This window comes from Oryzias latipes, chromosome 21 (genome assembly GCF_002234675.1).
Source record: "Oryzias latipes chromosome 21, ASM223467v1".
Taxonomy (NCBI): domain Eukaryota; kingdom Metazoa; phylum Chordata; class Actinopteri; order Beloniformes; family Adrianichthyidae; genus Oryzias; species Oryzias latipes.
Window position 1 is genome coordinate 17,918,463 of NC_019879.2, and position 18,215 is coordinate 17,936,677.

The 18,215-nt window shown below is 37.7% G+C and overlaps 1 protein-coding gene across 1 annotated transcript; it reads right to left on the bottom strand.

The window, feature by feature from the left end:
• Window positions 1-512: 512 nt before the first annotated feature.
• On the bottom strand, window positions 513-12,085 carry pou1f1 (POU class 1 homeobox 1). The gene is made up of 7 exons (XM_023951163.1): window positions 11,414-12,085; window positions 10,175-10,336; window positions 9,884-9,982; window positions 5,677-5,937; window positions 5,367-5,531; window positions 3,789-3,849; window positions 513-3,701 (listed from the first exon to the last, which is right to left on the bottom strand). Exons 1-7 carry the CDS (start codon window positions 11,547-11,549, stop codon window positions 3,464-3,466), a joined length of 1,122 nt encoding a protein of 373 aa, XP_023806931.1. The 5' UTR covers window positions 11,550-12,085; the 3' UTR covers window positions 513-3,463.
• Window positions 12,086-18,215: the final 6,130 nt, after the last annotated feature.

Genomic DNA, 18,215 nt, shown 5'->3' on the forward strand with positions numbered 1-18,215 from the left:
TTCTGGGGTTCGGTGTTGGTGAAGCGGAATTTCATATGTAAAATAAGGATTGGGTGTAGATGACTGCTGCAGCCTTTATTTTCCTTTTTATTTTACACACGCTGAAGTTCATTTGTCACCTTACGTCATGAACCTGTCATCCGAACACCAATGCGGAAGTAAACAGTGTTACATACGCCCTCTCCTCCAGGTGAAACGTCCCGTGTCAACATAAAACAATAAAGAGGAATGAAAATAGTCTGTTATATTAGCATTAGGACATTGAAAATGCCAAAAAGTGCTCCTCCTCAGACGGAAGCATCACAGAAACGTAGAGATCTTGTCTGTGGGGGAAGAAAGGATTCAAGTGTCTAGCTGCCTGCGCTGCAGGGATACCGATTTCTTTATCAAGGGGCTGCAGAGATCCTGCAAACCACCTATCAATAAATAAAACATTAATAAATCGTAAATCAAACAAATGTGCTTCCAAACATTTGGAACGTTGTCAATAAACATTCAGCTTACCAGTTCTATTCAGTTTAGTCTGTCTGCTCTGCTGCGTGCTGCGTGGCGTTCACTTGCTGCTACACTGTATGCTCACTTCCACTTTAATCTAGTAAATGCACGGGTTTTTTCTCGTAAACTTACGAGATTTCTAATGAATGTATGACTTAAAATCTCGTACTTTTACTTTTTTTTTTTTTGGTGGCCCTTAAACTCCGTCGTACTTTTCAAATGGTTGCCACTTCCATGCTTAAAAAAGGATGCTACCTATACTTCACTTCAAAATCCGAGTTCCTGGTTGCTTAAAGTTCAACTGGTTTAACTTTAAACACGAGTTCAATGGTCATGCATTTTGAGTCTGAAAATAGACTTAAAAACTTGCATAGCAGCACACAAATGTGAGAGTTTTGAACAAAGAAGTCCAAAACCCGAATATATGTAGCTATACATAAACTTTTCACGGGAAGTGGTCGCTTGAATGTGCTTCCCAGACCGGTGTGAATGTAGCATCTATCATGACTTTTTCTATCCTTTTAGGTTCATTCTTTAAATGTGAAGCTTGTAAATATTTGGTTTCTCTGGTTAACCTTTCCAAACTAGTGGAATATACAGTTTTTTGCTTATCTCTTCAAAATAAAAAGGGGGATCATTAAAAAATAACGTTTAAGTTTGTTAATTTGTCATTCACTGTTTGTTTTGCCTAGAACAAATTCAGAGACATGGTGTCTCTGAGATTTTGATCAGCTAAACTAAGGCAATACTTTGAAGACACAAGCTCATATTTTGAAAGCTGCTTCTAGCAGAAATTATAGTGCATGAGTGAATTCCACTTAAAAAATTGATGATGCTATTAACATGACACACATCTGATAAAAACATGACAATGAAATTTCCATTTACCTATCTTGATTAGCAGCAAGAAGACAGGAAGCTGTGAGGGCAGCCTAAGCTGCATCTCAGAAGTTTATCCTGAATAAATCTTGCTGTCAACTTTACAATACTATGAGAGCCATCTGAGAGAGCTACATTTATTTCCCCTGACAGCACTCAAGCTGCACAACCAAACATAACTCACACCAGAGACTGACTGCTCCTGAATAAAAGTATCTTGTCATCTTCTTTATGAATCCTCCAAGCTTATGTTTTCTAATATATGAATCGATTTAGTAATACAGCAGCATAAAATATGAGTTGTCCGGTGTAAAATACTTTATGAAAGACATTTAACCCTTAATACTTACATTTTCAATAACAGAACATAAAACTTGTCAAAACAAATGAGAAAACATTTCATTTTAGTCTATTGAGTTTCTTCAAGGCACATTTTTCAAATCCCTTCACATTTAACATTTTTTTTTAAATATTAGATATAAGAATTTCATGCACTTAAATACTATGTAACAGGAATGTCCACAATTTGTATTTTACTCCACAGCTTGATTATTTCATTAAAAATCATTTAGATAATGATCTTTGAATGAGAACTTATCTAAGTAGCAACAACACAGGCAAAAAAAATGACTGACAATAAGAAAACAGCTGAACACAAACAAGTTTGATGTCATACTGATTTCTACCTTTAAAAATAAAAACACTTTAAATGGCAAATGATTACAATAAATTAACGTTCATAAATAGAGACATAATTGAGTATTAAAATATGTTAGGTTTACCTAAATAATTAGAGTAACATAAAATACCACTTTTCATTTTTATATTGGGTTGTTGACTCATCTTTGCCCTATGTGCTACGTTCACACCGGGCATGTGGTGCGCATTCAAAAACGCGCTAAAAGCATGTTCTTTAATGAGCGTTTTGCATTTAGTGTTCACACTGAACTGTCCCTACCTGATACTGGTGCATGTCAGCAACCTAACAGTTGGAAAAAGCTTGGTGCGAAATGTTAAAGCGGTGCAAATCTTGAAAATCCTGCATCAGGCTTTTCCTCTCACACTTTAATTCCCAAATATAAAAAAAACTTGGTGTCATGTAATTCTAGGCGGGCACAAAGCGCAATTATTAATTTCTCCTTCATGATCAACTTTTAAACAGTTGGCACTTCCGTGAATTAAAAGGGACGTCATTCATATGTCACTTCCACAACCAAGTCCCTGATTGGTCAAAGTTCGACCTGGTTTAAATTTCAACACGAGTGTGTGTCTTTTGGTTTGTGGCTTTGCCATATGCTGTCCAGGCTTTGCCCAGAAGTAGCTGGAATTGGCCCCAACAACCCCTCTGACCCAGAATGGGATAACGTCAGAATAGAGACGTGGATGGATGAACTTCATGGTGAATAATTAAACATGCAGTACAAAAACATCAGCTCAAATTGCAAATACACAAATAGAATAACAAAAACACAATAAATATCAATGGTACAAAGTAACAAAATGTTTTCAACAACAATAAAAGTGGAAAGAGAGCATTGAAAAAGTGGGATTTTTTTTTGCGCTTTTCCATTCTTTTATCAATATAAATAATCACATTCAGTTAAAAGCTGCATTTTAACAACAAAAAAGGCACTGGTGAGAATTATTTGTTTTGAATTTATCTCTTGATTTTGGAATGGTTTTATTTATGTATTTATTGATATTCAAGTGAAAACATTTTTTCTCCTAAGTGAAGAGGCCAAAATCTTCTTCACAGTATGAAGGAGCTACAATATTGTATGTTTGTGCAACTTGGACAGACTTTTGCAATTCCATGTCCTTCGTGTTTTGCACCTAGTAATGGAGTGTTTTTCCCTTTCTTTTATTCATTATACCGAGATGAGATCCTCCTTCAATAAAGCCGTGAAGGTTCCTTGGTGCCGTTATTTAAAAAGAAAGAAAATTTTTCTTGTTCTCTGTTGATTAAAGTCTTTCAAGTGAAATTAAAAAAGATCACTTTTAGGTCAAAAATTTGATGATAATGTTTGATTACTTTAAGTCAGACACAAACTTCTTGGAAAGATAAATTGACACACATTCTGAGATCCATTTAGATTGGTCTTTGTGTTTTAGTCATTTGTGTGATGCAGTTTGGACTGATTTTGGTCAGACAGGAACTCAGGTTGAGGCTTGTTTTGACCCGTTTCTCACGCTGGCGTCTGTTGCAGAACCAAACTCTGACCACTTCCTTTTCCAGATGGAGACTTTTGGCTATCCGGGCTATTTCCTGGGAGGACGGCTTACTTTTCTCAACAAAGCTGCGCTCCAGGGCCTCTTTTGCTCCAAGACTGCAGTTAAAAAAGAGAGAGGAGAAAACAAAATCCTAAAAGACATTACATAGAGAACAATATGTTTTGACTTCTCAGGATACACACCTAATTGTTGTTCTTCTTTTTCGTTTCCGCTCGTTCATTCCTATTTTATCATTGTACAAGGCTGTGGAAAGAAAAAAAAAACGTTTGTATTCCAGCAAGTTTTTTTTTAGTCATGGTTAAGAAGTATACAATGATGACACTGACAGTTAAGTATCTCGATACACTCACTGGCCACTTCATTAGGTACATCCGTCCAACTGCTCGTTCATGCAAAAATCTAATCAACATATCACATGGCAGCAACTCAATGCATTTAGGCATTTAGGCATGTAGACATTGTCATGACAAGCTGCTACAGTTAAAATCAAGCATCAGACTGGGGAAGAAAGGTGATTGAAGTAATTTTGAACGTAGCATGTTTCTTGGTGCCAGACGGGTTGGCCTGAGTATTTCATCTTTAGGGTTTACAGAGAATGGTCAAAAAAAGTGGAATCTCTTTAGAGCGGCAGTTCTGTTGGTGGAAATGCCTTTTTGATACCAGACGTCAGAGGAGAATGGCCAGACGCTACCAGCATGTAGAAAAACAATTGTAACTTAAATAACCACTGGTTATACCAAGGTCTGAAGAAGAGCATCTCTGAACGGAAAATAGGTCCAACCTTGAGGCAGCAGAAGACCACACCAGGTGCCTCTTTTGTCAGCTTGGAACAGGAAACCGAGGCTACAATTTACACAGGCTCACCGAAGTTGGACAATCGAAGATTGGAAACGTTCATTTGTCTTAAGAGTCTCCATTTCTGCTGCAACATCCAGATGGTCGGGTCAGAATTTGACGTCAACAACATAAAAGCATGGATCCACCCTGCTTTGTATCAACAGTTCAGGCTGGTGGTGGTGGTCTAGTGGTGGGGAGGGAGTTTTCTTGGCACACTTTGGGCCCCTTGGTACCAACTGAGTATGGTTACAACACCACAGCCTTCTTGAGTATTGTTGCTGATGACTTCCATCCCTTTGTGACCACTGTGTGCCCATCTTCTGATGGCTACTCCCAGCGTGATAAAGCACCCTGTCATAAAGTTTTAATCATTTCTCACTAGTTTTCTTAAACATGACGATGAGTTCACTGTCCTTAAATGGCTTCTACATGTCAATATAAACCAAACTCAGGAATATTCTCAATACCTTGTTGAATTTATGCCACCAAGAATTATGGTAGTTCTGAAAGCGAAAAGGGGTCAAACCTGGTAGTAGCAAGGTGTACCTTATAAAGTAGCCAGTGAATGTATGAGATGCATTATCTCTACATATTTACAAAAAATATGGTGTAATTTAAATAAGTAATGGATGACTTAAGTTTAATTAAAACAAATGTCTGATGTTTTTTTTTTCTTTAAAAAAATCTTCTAAAAGTAAAAGATGCAATCTGCAACAGATGAATGCAGGAAAAAATAGCTTGCGTTCTTAACGTTAAACAATGACTTTTGCTTCTGCTGTCTCACCCTCTCACCATTTTTTCTTTGATGTGTTATCCCACTAAATCATAAAGTGCAGGTTCAACCTCACCGCGATGTATAAAAATTACACTGACTGTAAATAAACACTCTACGGGGGTTGATGTAGTGGATGTGTGTGACTCACCACCAGCCAGCTCAGCTTCGTCAAGCCATTTAGCCAGGATGGCCTTTAGTTTGCAGGCGTTCTTGAAGCTCAGCTGCAAATTTTCAAAGCGGCAGATTGTGGTCTGGCTGAACTCTGAGCCGTGCACTGCTGCAAGAGCCTCGCCTACATTAGTCTGAGTGTAGCCTGAGGTCAAAATGACACAGGAATAGAAATACTTTATAGAATACACTGAAGCAGAGGAAATGCAGGGTTGATGCAAAACAGTCAGAAAAATCAGTAAATCTGAATGTTTGCAATTGTACAGCAAGATTTTTCAATTCATACTCACCAAGCTTTATCCTACGTATTTTGAAGTCATTTGCAAACATTTCCAGCTCTCTTATCTGTGGGGAGTCCATGGCAGGAGCATCCTCAGGTTCTCTCATGCTCTTCCTTTGAGCATCAGCTTTCACCTCACCACAAGTGCCCCCTGGAGCCTCATCAGCTGTGAGGAGAGTAGAGGGCAGCGAGGAGAAGCCATGGCTCAAAGCACAAGAACTGCTGCTCAGCCCATGATCTGGGAACTTATAAATGCAAGGAGTCAATGACCCTGGAGAGAGAGAATGACAAGGCAAAAAGATGGAGAATTGAAGGATGAGATAAAAACTTCTCAAATGGTCAAGTCATTACAAATATATGCATTTCAACTTTTTAAAAAGCAAATAAAAAAATAAAGAAGAAAGAAAAGAAAACTTTCAAACTTAGGTCTACTGTTGCTTTTCTTTCTATTTTGTATCCTTCTTATGTAATCCAAGCTTTAATATTTTTCCCTTTTTTTAATCTTCCATGGCAGAAGAAAAAACACAAAGTACAAAGGACAAATACAAAAGAAAAGACAAATAAGTGGAAACAGTTTTTTTTCATTCTGCTGTACTGTATTCTCTTTGCCTCAGTACAGTAGATCAATGGTTTGAAAATATAATATGAAGCTAAGGGTGAATTACAATGGCATATGTTCGAAATCATTGTTCCTTACGTGAATATAACATATGCAGGCAAAGCATTCTGATTAAGAACTTCTCCAAAGTACCACACATTTCCATTAAATTCTTCCGTCATTACCAATAACGTTTTTTGACAGGTTCAGAGAAAGCTGTTGATTGAAGTTTACACCATTTAGTATAAAAAAAAATTCTCAGCCTTTTACATGTCAAACTTAATGTTTGTCCTATTCTCTCCTCTAAGAGTTGTGTTTTTTAATGTTGCCAGAAACTTTGGATGGAAGAAAAAAAATGGATTGAAAATTAAACGTTTTTGTCATTTTTGTCCAAATACATTAAAGATGGAGTACACTACTGTTGCATCAATTAACTTTACAATTAAATGTCACATATGAAGCGCATATCTGCCCTTGTGTTTAGAAGTTTCACCTAAAAACAAATCATCTTTATCTTGTTTACTCTGTAACAAGTCTGCATTATAGCATGACACTGGTAATCAGAGGTAGTCAAGTTAACAGGTGATCGACATGTTTCAATATTTTGTAAAATCTTTGGCTTTTATACTGAAATGTATGGAACCCCTAAAGGGACATTGAAAAGAAAAAAAAAACAATTGAAGTAAAAAAAAATAAAAAAATAACTGGTGCGCACCAGTTACTAACAGCCATTAATAGAAATACCAAATGGCTTAAGTTTGCCATAAGAATCAAAATGCCAAATATAATTTGGACCCTTTGGAAAGTAACTGAGGTGATGCAGAAGTCTGGCTCTTCAGAGTTCAACACCCAAGACGGACATGTCCTTTCCTTACATGTAGCCCATTTTGAATGCACTTTGCATGGATCCACCGATATTAATGAAGTTTACTGGATGATCTACATTCATCCTGAATAAAATTTATAACCTGATCTAAACTGGTGTAACCCCTGTACCAAGACAAATCACATGACTTTAAAACTCGTCCAAAAGCAAAGTAAAACTCAATTAGCTCGCGTAATGCTATTTTCAGGTAACTTGAAAAACTGTATTCGTGCGCAAATGACCAGAAATGGCCAGATACTACCTGGTATCTTATGCGCACCCGTTACTGACTGGTGAGTACCGGTTAGTTTGTTTTTAATTTTTACTTCAATTGTTTTTTCTTCTTCAATGTCCCTTTAGGGGTTCAGTAGAAATGAAAGTAAAAACAATAAATAAAATAAAATAACGAATATAAAAAATGATTAAATAGCACAAAGAATAGTTGCAATGAATGGTGAGTATGACATTTGCTGAACAAACAATAAAAAAGCCTAAATCCACATTTTTACAAATAAATTGCAAAAAAATGTAGATATGTTTTGTTTGTTTTTTGCCTCTGGATAATGTCTATAGTGTTGCTCATATTTAATCATTCACATCCATCCAACCCTTTCCTTTGCATTTTCTTCACTAACACCAGTCACTCTGATGATTTTCTTCACTACATCCCAAAAGCTGTTTAGGGATTGATGTTGTTTAAAAAACGTTGGGACAAAGTTTCCTCATATTAACAATTGTGAGACAAAAAAATAATGATTAGAAATGATTGTGGTTCTAAAAGCCTTAGAACTTTGGAAAAAAAGCATTTTTGTTCAATTTTTTTAGACAGACAAACAATTGCCAGACAAACATTTTTATGTATTTCACTTCTCCAAAATCAAATTCAGAGAAAAAATGTGTACAACTCAACTCGTATGCATTTAATAAAGAAATAATTCATGTGAAAGAGGATAAAATGATGCACCATGGTGGAGTGTTGACTTCAAACTGGCAACACAAATGCAATGGATCGGCAGCACCTCCTATGTGTCCCCTGCCCCTCAACCCTATACCAGCAAGAATAAGCTCCAGTGCCCACAACATGACCAACCTCAACAAGTTAAGTTTGATATAGATGGACCGATTTGGTCAACTTTAAGACCCCACCCTTCCTCCAAAAAAAAAAAAAAAAAAAGGTAAACCTCAAAACTTCTGTCTTGACAACCACAGCAGGCATTCTATCGTTACCACTAAGCTGTATGACTCTTTTCTCTCCCTGCTGTCTGCTCTGGTGTTCCTTCAGGGTACATCAGCTGCAGCAAACACAGCAGCTGTATGAATGCTCTGCAAACACACCAGGAGGCATGCTCCCTCTTCCACTTAAACAGAACGTCCAACATCAAAACAGCAGCATCAACTGATAAGAAAGCAAACAAGGCCACAAAAACCCAAAGCTAGTGTATTATTATAGATTATTTATTAGCAAATATATCACCAGGAAATGTACTTTAAAAGGTTAATCCCTTTGTCCTTCACAGATGGCTGCTGACATTTACATTCAGCTATAGGCTGTTGCCTCTTTTCAGCATTTTTCACAGCCTCTTTACTGCCTTCAAAAGCAGATGTCTTTCGTGGTTTTCCTGTAAAACTTGCTATGCTCTTCTGCAGGCAATGCACTCTGAGCTGCTGATGCTCAGGAGGTAAGGAGAAGAGCATCTGCTAATTAAAAGGTTGGTGGTTTAATCCCTGCCCTTGGTGGTCTACAGGTTGATTTGACCTTCGACAAGATGTGTAACCCCACATAGCTTCTGTTGCTTTCATTGGTGTGTGAGGATGACACAAAAAAGCACTTTATTAAGTAATACTTCACAGAGTGAGAAAAGTGCAGCGTGGTGTTGGAAAGTGCTTCATAAATCCAGTTCATTTAATCCATTTACAAGAAAGTGACAGATAAAAACTAAGCTTTCTTCATACTCCTGAATATAATGCTGATAAAAAAAACATTAAGACTATAGAACAGCTTTGTGTTGATATTGCTTCAAAGCTGTTATTTGCAAGTTTTTTCTATATATTTATTTGCAGTATGATGCATTCTGAAAAAAGAAAGAAAATAGGTCAGCTTGAATGTGATGGTGGACCTATGCTAGTGAAAAACAATATGAGAAAAAGACAGCATAAACATGATTAATATTGTTTATTTTTTATTCAGAGTGCAAAGATTTTGAGTACTCAAATGCTTTTTACTTTATTGCTAATATTCAATTGTAATTTAGTTTTCTAAATATTAGTTTTATTTATTGATTTTTCTTTGTGCTTTTTCTTTCATTAGATTTATTTTTTCTACATTTTACCATGAAATTTCACTTTTAGTAGTTTCACAGGAAATTCCTACAGGACAAACAATATTTGTGGAGTATTAGCATTTATATCTCATTATACAATACTCATTTTGAGCTGAGCAAACTTAAAAAAACATTCAAACTGTTGATTGTTAATTAAAACCGGGTTTCAAAGGTTAAATATAAACTTTTTTTTTAATACAAAAAAAATTACAATATATCAACTCTCAGTGCTGCAGATCCTTTTTTTAAGAAAAAAATATAGTCAATTTTGAGTCACCAAAAAATATAAACGAGGTATATAAAGCTGAACAAAAATGAACTAAAATTAAATGTTTTCTGCCAAATTGACAGGCATGAAGGAGGCTGAAGTGTGTTTGTGTTGGCTGGGAGTGGGGGTGTCAGCGTTTATCCTCAGTGTGTATCTGTCGTTCACCTTGCAGTGGATTAGCTCCATTCACTATGTTTGGATGGGGAACACCACAGGTCTGCAAGATGCGAGTCTGAGATATGCTGGCTGATAGCATCTCCTGCGCTGTGAAGAAAAGAAAGCAGAAAGAAGGCCAAAGTCCTTCATCATGTCCTTCTGTTTCTGCCACAGACTTCCAAAAGTTGACACCAGGAAAGTCAACTGATTCATCCATACTTAATGGCTTATCAACGTGTCCAACATATTCAAAGTATTTTTACCTATTTAGGCTTGTGTTGTATAAGTTGTTCCTCTTACCTGCCATCATACCATAGGTGGCCTGCTGGTTGCTGTAGTGACAGGGGGTGACTGGGTAATGTAAGCTGGGGGGTCCATTACCAAGAGCATTGCTGAGGGAGGAAGTGGACAGGTGCATGTGGGAGCGTTTGGCGGTCTGACCCAGAGACAGACCTGATGACACTGAAAACGTTCACAACAGTTAAGACTAATGGATCCCGATCAGCTTAAAAATGTGGACAAAAAGTAACATCTATTTATCAACATTTGATCTAAAAGTATATTTGAAAAATGCCATTAAGATCAATAAAACCGGGGCCTTTAGAAAAAGATAAATGAAGTGGCTAGGCAAGACATGTGACTCCTCTGATCTTGTATGTCTCTCTGACAGCTCTTCTTTGCTGTTAACTGCAATAAAGCCAATGTATGCACCTTTGTCACTCTAGACACAAATGAATACTTACTGCTATTATAGCAAGCACTAACAAATCTATACATCATCATAATAATTCAGAGAAAATGTTTCATAATTAGAAATTTAACATCTACCACAAAAAATGTGGTGTTTTTATTTGTTTAGCCTCAATTAACCTAACTGCTACATGAATACTCTGCATGAATAATGTTCTGCATAATTGAATCCTTTTTCTATTCTAAGACTTGAGATTCAGCACAGAGGGACTCTCAATACAATGCTTTATCATGACAAAGCTTAGGGAATTGGTCATGCCGATAACATGTCCTCATGGCAATTACATGCTGACAACCTGCCTGAGCTGACAAAATGCATTTACATAACTTAAACCGGATTAGAATAAATTCACAACAATGTCTGAACTCATTATTTATCCCTCTGGTTTATCAGCTCAACAAAATGCTGATATGGATCTTTATTGAGCATAACTGGGTCAAGTTAATGTATACAACAACAACTTAGGGCTTTGCCTTTCTAATCAATGATGAGTTCACTAATGTTAAGGAAACACTGCATTGCCAAAGTGGTTCCCCAAAAGGGAAGATTGTTAAAAGCTTCCTTCATTAGGGATTTAGCATCATGACAACACAATGTAGATTATGCTTCCTGTCAATTAGGCTTTAAGCTTTCACTTTTACCTTTTTCAAATTAGTCTGTAGAAGGCAAAGGCAGCATTCAAAGTAATAACAATAATAATAATAATAATAATAATAATAATAATAATAATAATAATGAATAGATTAGATAAAACAAGAAAAAGAATTGAAAGTTTGAATCCACCTTACCTGCAGAAACCATGCTGTGTGTGTGGGAAGGTGCTGGCAGGCAGTCACTGGCAGAGCCGTGGTGCATGAGGATTGGCAAAGGTGGATCTCCTGCCAGCTGAGGGAAAGAATCCACACCGAATGCCTGGCACGCCATGTTTGTCCAACCTTTTCGTAATGGTCCGATGACCCACTGATATTTATCCCAAAACAGATTTCTTGCTTTGTTGCTTTATTCACGTTATTGGTTCTCGTTTCTCATTATCTTCCCAGTCGTATGGCTTTTGACTTCGTCAGCCTTTTCTTGCTCTGTTTTGACTTTTTCAGCTTGTGACTTGTCGTCTTAGACTTCAAGTAAGGTCTCTAGCTTTTCTCTCTGGCTCATTCAAGCATTCATCTACCTTGCTGCAATTGGTAATTTGAAGGTATAGCAGACTGCAGTCGTTTGTTTTTCTTCTTTTTCTTTCAAAGCAGAAAGGATGTCTGCAGCTCTGCCAGAACTCTTCAAAGTGGAAGGCAACTCTCCTCACAGAAAGGCCTCTTGCAGAGGAACAGTAAAAAAACTTCAACTTTTGTTCAAAATGACTTACTTGCTGAATTGTGCTTATCAGCTACAGATTTCCCCTATTAGGGCCTTTGCCAAGCACCCAACCGTCTTTTTCCACGACTAAAGATACATGCAAGCCAGCATTTTTCTGCTCTTGTCTACTGCAGGTATTTATATCCCACCCACCCACGTCTAACCACCCCTCGACCTATGAGATTCCCCTTTATTTCCTGCAGAGCTTAGTTCCTGCACCCCCCCCCCTACCCCCCCCCCCCCCCCCACACACACACACACCTTCCAATTCCATGTCAGTGCTGTAATTGCTGTTGTTTGTACTTACCTGTGTTCTTCTCATCCCAGGTTCCAAATCCTGGATTTAGGGAACAGTGCGGCTGAGAAACCCGATCTCCTCCTCACCTTTGCTTCTCTTGCTCTTTCCCTTTCTCATCCTTTATTGCAGTCTGCCATAGAAGCAATGAGAGAGACTCAAAACAAATCACAAGTTTGTCAACCATTTTATATTAGCTCCCTCTGACTTTGACATTTTAGCATCATGATGCTCAAATTTTCCAAACTTTTCTCAACCATCAATTGCAGTAGGCCATCTAGGACTCAGATGTGTCTTGGATTTGTGATTTAATTCAGGGCAGTATAAGGGAGTGGCACTTAAAAGGAATAGTGGAGGTCATGTTGGGGTCTGGAAGACCAGCTCACTCGAGAACTGCTCATGGAAGTAATAGATTGGTGCAATAATACGTCCATTTGGCAGTAAAAAGATACTTGAAGTTGTGATGCACTAATCTGAGGACCAGCCAAGTCTGCTGTCACAGCACAAATGTGACCTTGAAGGCATAGGGGATCACCTCAAGAAAATATTGTGTCTAAAGGTTGTAAAAGTGAAAAAAAAAACATTCCACAAATATGTCAAGTTTTATTTCCTTTTTTTTGCAAAAGCTAATTAGTTCACAAACTTTTATATTTTCCTTGTGATCATATTATGTTCCGTAAAGAAAAATAACTGTTTTTTTTGTTTGTTTTCATAAACTAAACCCTTACAATCACAATTCTTGGCTCTTTTCACTGCATACAATGATTTGTTTTCAGTAGCAGTCAGACTTTAATTGCATGTTTTCTTTTGTTTTTGCTACGAGGTTGACCTGGAGCACTGCTTCCATCCTATTTACTGCTGAACCCTCAGTGCTAAATCTCATGGAATCACTTTAGACTAAGTGGAGGAAACTGTTGCCATTGTTTCAGTGTGGTGTCTATATTGTGTTTGATGCTGAGTGCTCCAGGTAAAGACAACAGGTCTCACAGGATGGGATAAAGGTTAATCTGATGAGCATGGCCACCTTGTGTACTCTGTTGTGTCTGTATTTGTGTTTATCCTCAGCTTTGCTTCACTATTGTTGATGTAGGTGGGCAGCAGGTGGAAAATAGCTTGTGGGTGGCAAGCACGATCCAGCTTGCTTAAGTATGATGTAAATGTGGAATGGAAGGTCTTTTTTAAAGCATTTTAATGCAGGTAAACGAAGTCTGTTTACTGTGTTTGTATGCGTATTCTAAACTGATCTGTCCCAAGGTGGAAAAAAGAGAAAAATATAAGAAGGAAAAAGCCTGATTCTTTTAGTTATTGGCATTAAAATGCAGAGTTTGACCTAAAATAAAAGAAGTGTGAAGGCATCAACTAACTTTAATATTCAATCTTGACAGAAATAATGTTGAGAGCTGATAATAAAAAACCTTTGAAAAGTACAGATAGAACAAAAATTTAAATTGACAAATCTCATCTCACCAAGTCAGGCATGAGACGAATCAAAACTGAATATACTCTGTAACAAACACAATTTGGCATAATAGAGGGTGACAACAAAGAAAAAAAAAATCCATAACAAGAATCATTCTAGAAATACTCTTTCTTTGGCGTCTTTTCTTCAGCCAGCAACTCCCACTCAGGCTGAAGACCACGTTCCCAGCTGGTCAGTCCTGGAACTATTTCTATTCACTAAGAAAGGACCATTTAAGTTTCAAATTTACAGTCAAAACTTTACCATCAACTAACTTTGATTTCACAAAATGAGATTGTGTTGCTAAAAAAGCAGTAAGTAGTTAATACATGAATTATCAATGTGAATTTGAAAGAAAACTTAAAAGAAAGTTTTTATCTATTAGGATTTTGCTGTCTTATTAAACATTAATTCAGCTTTCTTTTTTTTATTACACCATCGAAGGGTGAGATTTAAGGGAAATAAAAGCTCTCTCAAAAACAGACACACAGCCATGCACACATAAAGACCCTAAACTTAATTAGTGGAGAGACTAAGGGGTTATCCTTGAGCACCTGGCCTAGATCTCACTTACACACAAACACACACTTCCCACGCACACACGCATTTATGCAAACTTTTTGTAATATTTTACTGTGACTTAAAAAGTAATCCCAATGCCATTATGAATTCATTTATACAGGGAAAACAAGGTTTGACAAAAACAGGACTAAAACAAACTAAAAACTGGTCTAATTTTTCTGCCAAGGTACACACACTTACCCTACACACAGCACACACACACACTGCACACGCACAAAACAGATCCATTCACTGATGCAGTGGGAACAGTGCAAGGTGACACATTCTCACAGGTATCACCTCCATACATACAGTGTACCAGGTGTGTTTGTCTGAGTCCGGCTTGCAGAGCGGCTTGCATTATGACATTCAACACACATGCTAAAATATTTCATAAGTTTGAGGAAATGACAAGAATGTTACTAAGACAGTTCTGTTCATCCCTAAAAAGGTTCAAGGAACAACAAACAACAGATAGTTTAACAAAAAAATATATATGGATATATATGGTATCCCAAAAATCCCTAAATAATATGTGACAGTCAGACGTTTACTGGCAGACTTAAAAAAAAATCTGCTGTTTTTGAAAGGACCTATTTTGTAATAAATAAAAATGAGTTTGATCAAATATTTTGAATACGTTTTCATCTTGTGGTTTACATTGTAAATGGTTTATAGAAAACAAAATTAGATAGTTGTAAAGAGCAAAAATAAAAATAAATTAAGTACAGTCAAGTGCTAAATGTGGCCTTATCAATTTACCAGTCAGAGGTCATATCTGCCTCTAAAGTTAGCTTTAATATTTTGGGCAGCTGAGGTGCACAGGTAGAGTGGTTGACCTCTCATCAGAAGATTCCACATTCGGTTCCCGCCCTGCCCGCTCATGTGTCCTTGGGCAGCTCATTTTGCTTCTGGTCATAGCTGCCATAAGTGTGTGTGTGTGCTTGGGTGAATGGGACTAAGGCTGGCCTTCTAAGAGGATAGTAAAGTGCTAAATAGGTATACATCATTTACTACCGGTATTTAATATTTTTATTATAAAATTGAAATACTTACAAAGAAGAAAAAACAAGATGATTAAAAAAACATGATGCTTTGTAAATGTAAGTGTGCAGATTAAAGTATATACTATAAGTGAGTTTATATAACAGAAATCAGGTTTTTAGTCAGTTTTGATGGCAAAGTGTGTGATTCGTAATGGTAAATATGATTTACCCCTTCACGCCAAATGGGATGATAATACAAGTTCATGGGATAGGTGTCATTTGTAAGTTACATTACATGCATTGATGCTCATTTACACACGTACACACACAACCACCACGCGGCATCCACACAAATGTTTACAAGTATTAATCATATCTACACAAATTCACAGTATTTATAAAATACTTCCTGCCACACATACCTCTGACTGGCACTTCCTCGTGCACGTAGACAAGAATACATTGGATTACGCGTCCAACAAATAAAACATTCACCACGCCCATGTTTAACCAGAAGGTATGAGTATGTTTATGTGTTTAAAGAATGAAAGTGTGTTTCCTGATGTGTACTTGATCACATTGAATGCTTCCCCAGCCCCCCCCCCCGAGCCGCAGCAGACAGAACAGCTGTACGGCCCGGCAGGCAGGGGCACCATGGAGCTCACCTGCCCCCATCCCCAGCCACCCAAATCCATGCAGTTGGGGAGGAGCCAATATAGACATGCGCCCCCAGGGCGCAGATCCAGGGTCCTCCACCCAGAGCATCCTGGACCCAATGGGAACCCTGGTCGCCGGACCCCAAACTCCACCAGATAACCCCCAGCGACCGCCAAGCACTCCCCACCCCCAAGGCTGATGACCCTACCCAAACCCCACATCACCCCCGGCAGGAGGCACCTTGGCCACAGGTAGGCCACTCGAGGTGCTCCAACCCCACCCCCACTTTAATGTTTGGTTGGCAAATGAACAGGGGAGCCACAGTGTTTGCAATTTTAATCTTTCTTTTTAATCTTTTTTTTTAGAATGCAAATGAAGACACCACCTCGAATGGGAACTGTGAGAAATTAACTACCTAAAAAGTACTAACATTATTATGTTTAGGTGGACATGAGTCCTCTTTTTCAAAGGTGCAACTATTCCCTCATTTATCAATAAAAGTTTTTGGGTTGTCTCTAATTCTATGGATTTAAATACTGGTATCCGCACTGATATGTGTGACATGGGTCTCCTTTGAAACTGGTCTCCCAGCTATGTGCTCCTAAAGCGTCTCATAACCTTTTAGTGGAGACGATGATAGGTAAATGCCTGTACTCCTATCTATGGCTGTGTTGTCACAGTAAAAGCCTATTAAAGTTATTTATTTAGACACCATAGTTATATGTACTTTAAAGTAGTAAAAATAAGAAATAAAAACTTTACATCAATAGTCCATTCATCCTTTTCCTGAACTCGCTGAATCCCTTTCAAGGTCTTGGGGCTGCTGGAGCCAATCCAGCTACTGTGGAACAAAGGTGGGTCACACCCTGAACAAGTCTCCATGTCCGTTGCACTACTCCCCTATTAACCAGAACAAAAACAAATAAAATTGGAAGTTATTAAACTGCAAAAGTCTGCTGGCTTAAATATGTGAGACAAAAATTAATGTTTGACAGTGGAGTTTTGGAAACAAATAATGAACCTGCACTGACAAAACTTGTACCTCTTACTTTAAGTTGCACCCTGCAATACAAAGATTAAACCCAATTAACTTCAAACATCTCAAATTTCATCCCACCACAACATGACAGCAACAAGGTAAAAAACGAAGCCATTGCAGCCTCCTTCTTGTTTTTTCCATTTCTCCACCTTTTCATTATGCACAAGGGAACATGATGTGAAGTCTGCTGGATGCTTGAATACATTCATGGCAGAGGTCAGTTCTCCTGATGAATATCAAGCAAACCTTTTGCTCTGCTTTGACCACCATCTGCCCACAGTGGTGCGTGACTCACAAACCAGAGCACAAACACCACCCAGATGCATATGAGACGGCTAATTTCATCAACATATTCACCAAACTCCATTCGAACAGCAAAGGTTACCCGTGCACATGGAGGAAACAAGAGCAGGTTCTGGACGTGCGCTCTTCATCTCTCAGAGATTACAATCTCTCTTCATTAAGTAAATGTCAGCTTCAAATATTAGCTTTTTAAATGACAGATTACTAATCTTTATTTTTCTGATCCTCGTGAGCTATAAAAGCACTGTTATCCAGCCTGATCCTGTTTCTGCAAACATATTTGTCTTTCACATTTCTGTAATCATATAATGATATTTTAATACAACTTCCAAACACAGCTTAGTGGAGGAGCATCCATTAAACCCAAAGAGTTACAAAACAGAAAAGTGAAGCTACAATCAAGCATATTCACCCAAAAAGTTCAAGCCGTTAGCAAACTAAAGGGAAGAAAGCACGAGCAACAAATGATGAAGGCATTAAACTTACTGTGCATGTCCATCTGAGGACTTCATCATCTCTACAGCCACATTCCAGCCACCGTCTCCCAGCAGTGAGCACTCTTTTCCCCCTGACAAACCGGCTAATATTATTAGACATGTTAAATATATTTATTGGTCAGTGTACTGAATTTTTAAAGAGACTTTTATTTTTACAATCCATATACAGTTCTGGCACACAGTGAGTTTCGCCCACGGCCTTTACATAGTCAATGTTGCTGCTTCGGTCTTTTCACTGCTCTGAGGAAATCTGCTCTTTTGAACTAATGCAATTCTGCTGAAGTAAAAAAAAGAAAGTTTGATATAATGGGAAAAAAAATCAAAAAACATTTTTAAATGTAGTCAACCTCATGCATTTTTTAAATGACAATCGAAGGAGGAATGAGTTTCACAAACAAATCTTTCAACTTGGTTGCTATGCAGAAAGGGAAAGAGGCAGGCCGAGC

Bases quoted from the DNA above. Each gene is read 5' to 3' on its own strand.
- pou1f1 (XM_023951163.1), bottom strand. From the start codon at position 11,549: ATGGCGTGCCAGGCATTCGGTGTGGATTCTTTCCCTCAGCTGGCAGGA. The intron at 5,938-9,883 runs GTGAACGACAGA...CTCTCTCTCCAG, and splicing joins TGGAGCTAATCCACTGCAAG to GGTCATTGACTCCTTGCATT. The intron at 5,532-5,676 runs GTGAGTATGAAT...TTTTGACCTCAG, and splicing joins AATACGTAGGATAAAGCTTG to GCTACACTCAGACTAATGTA.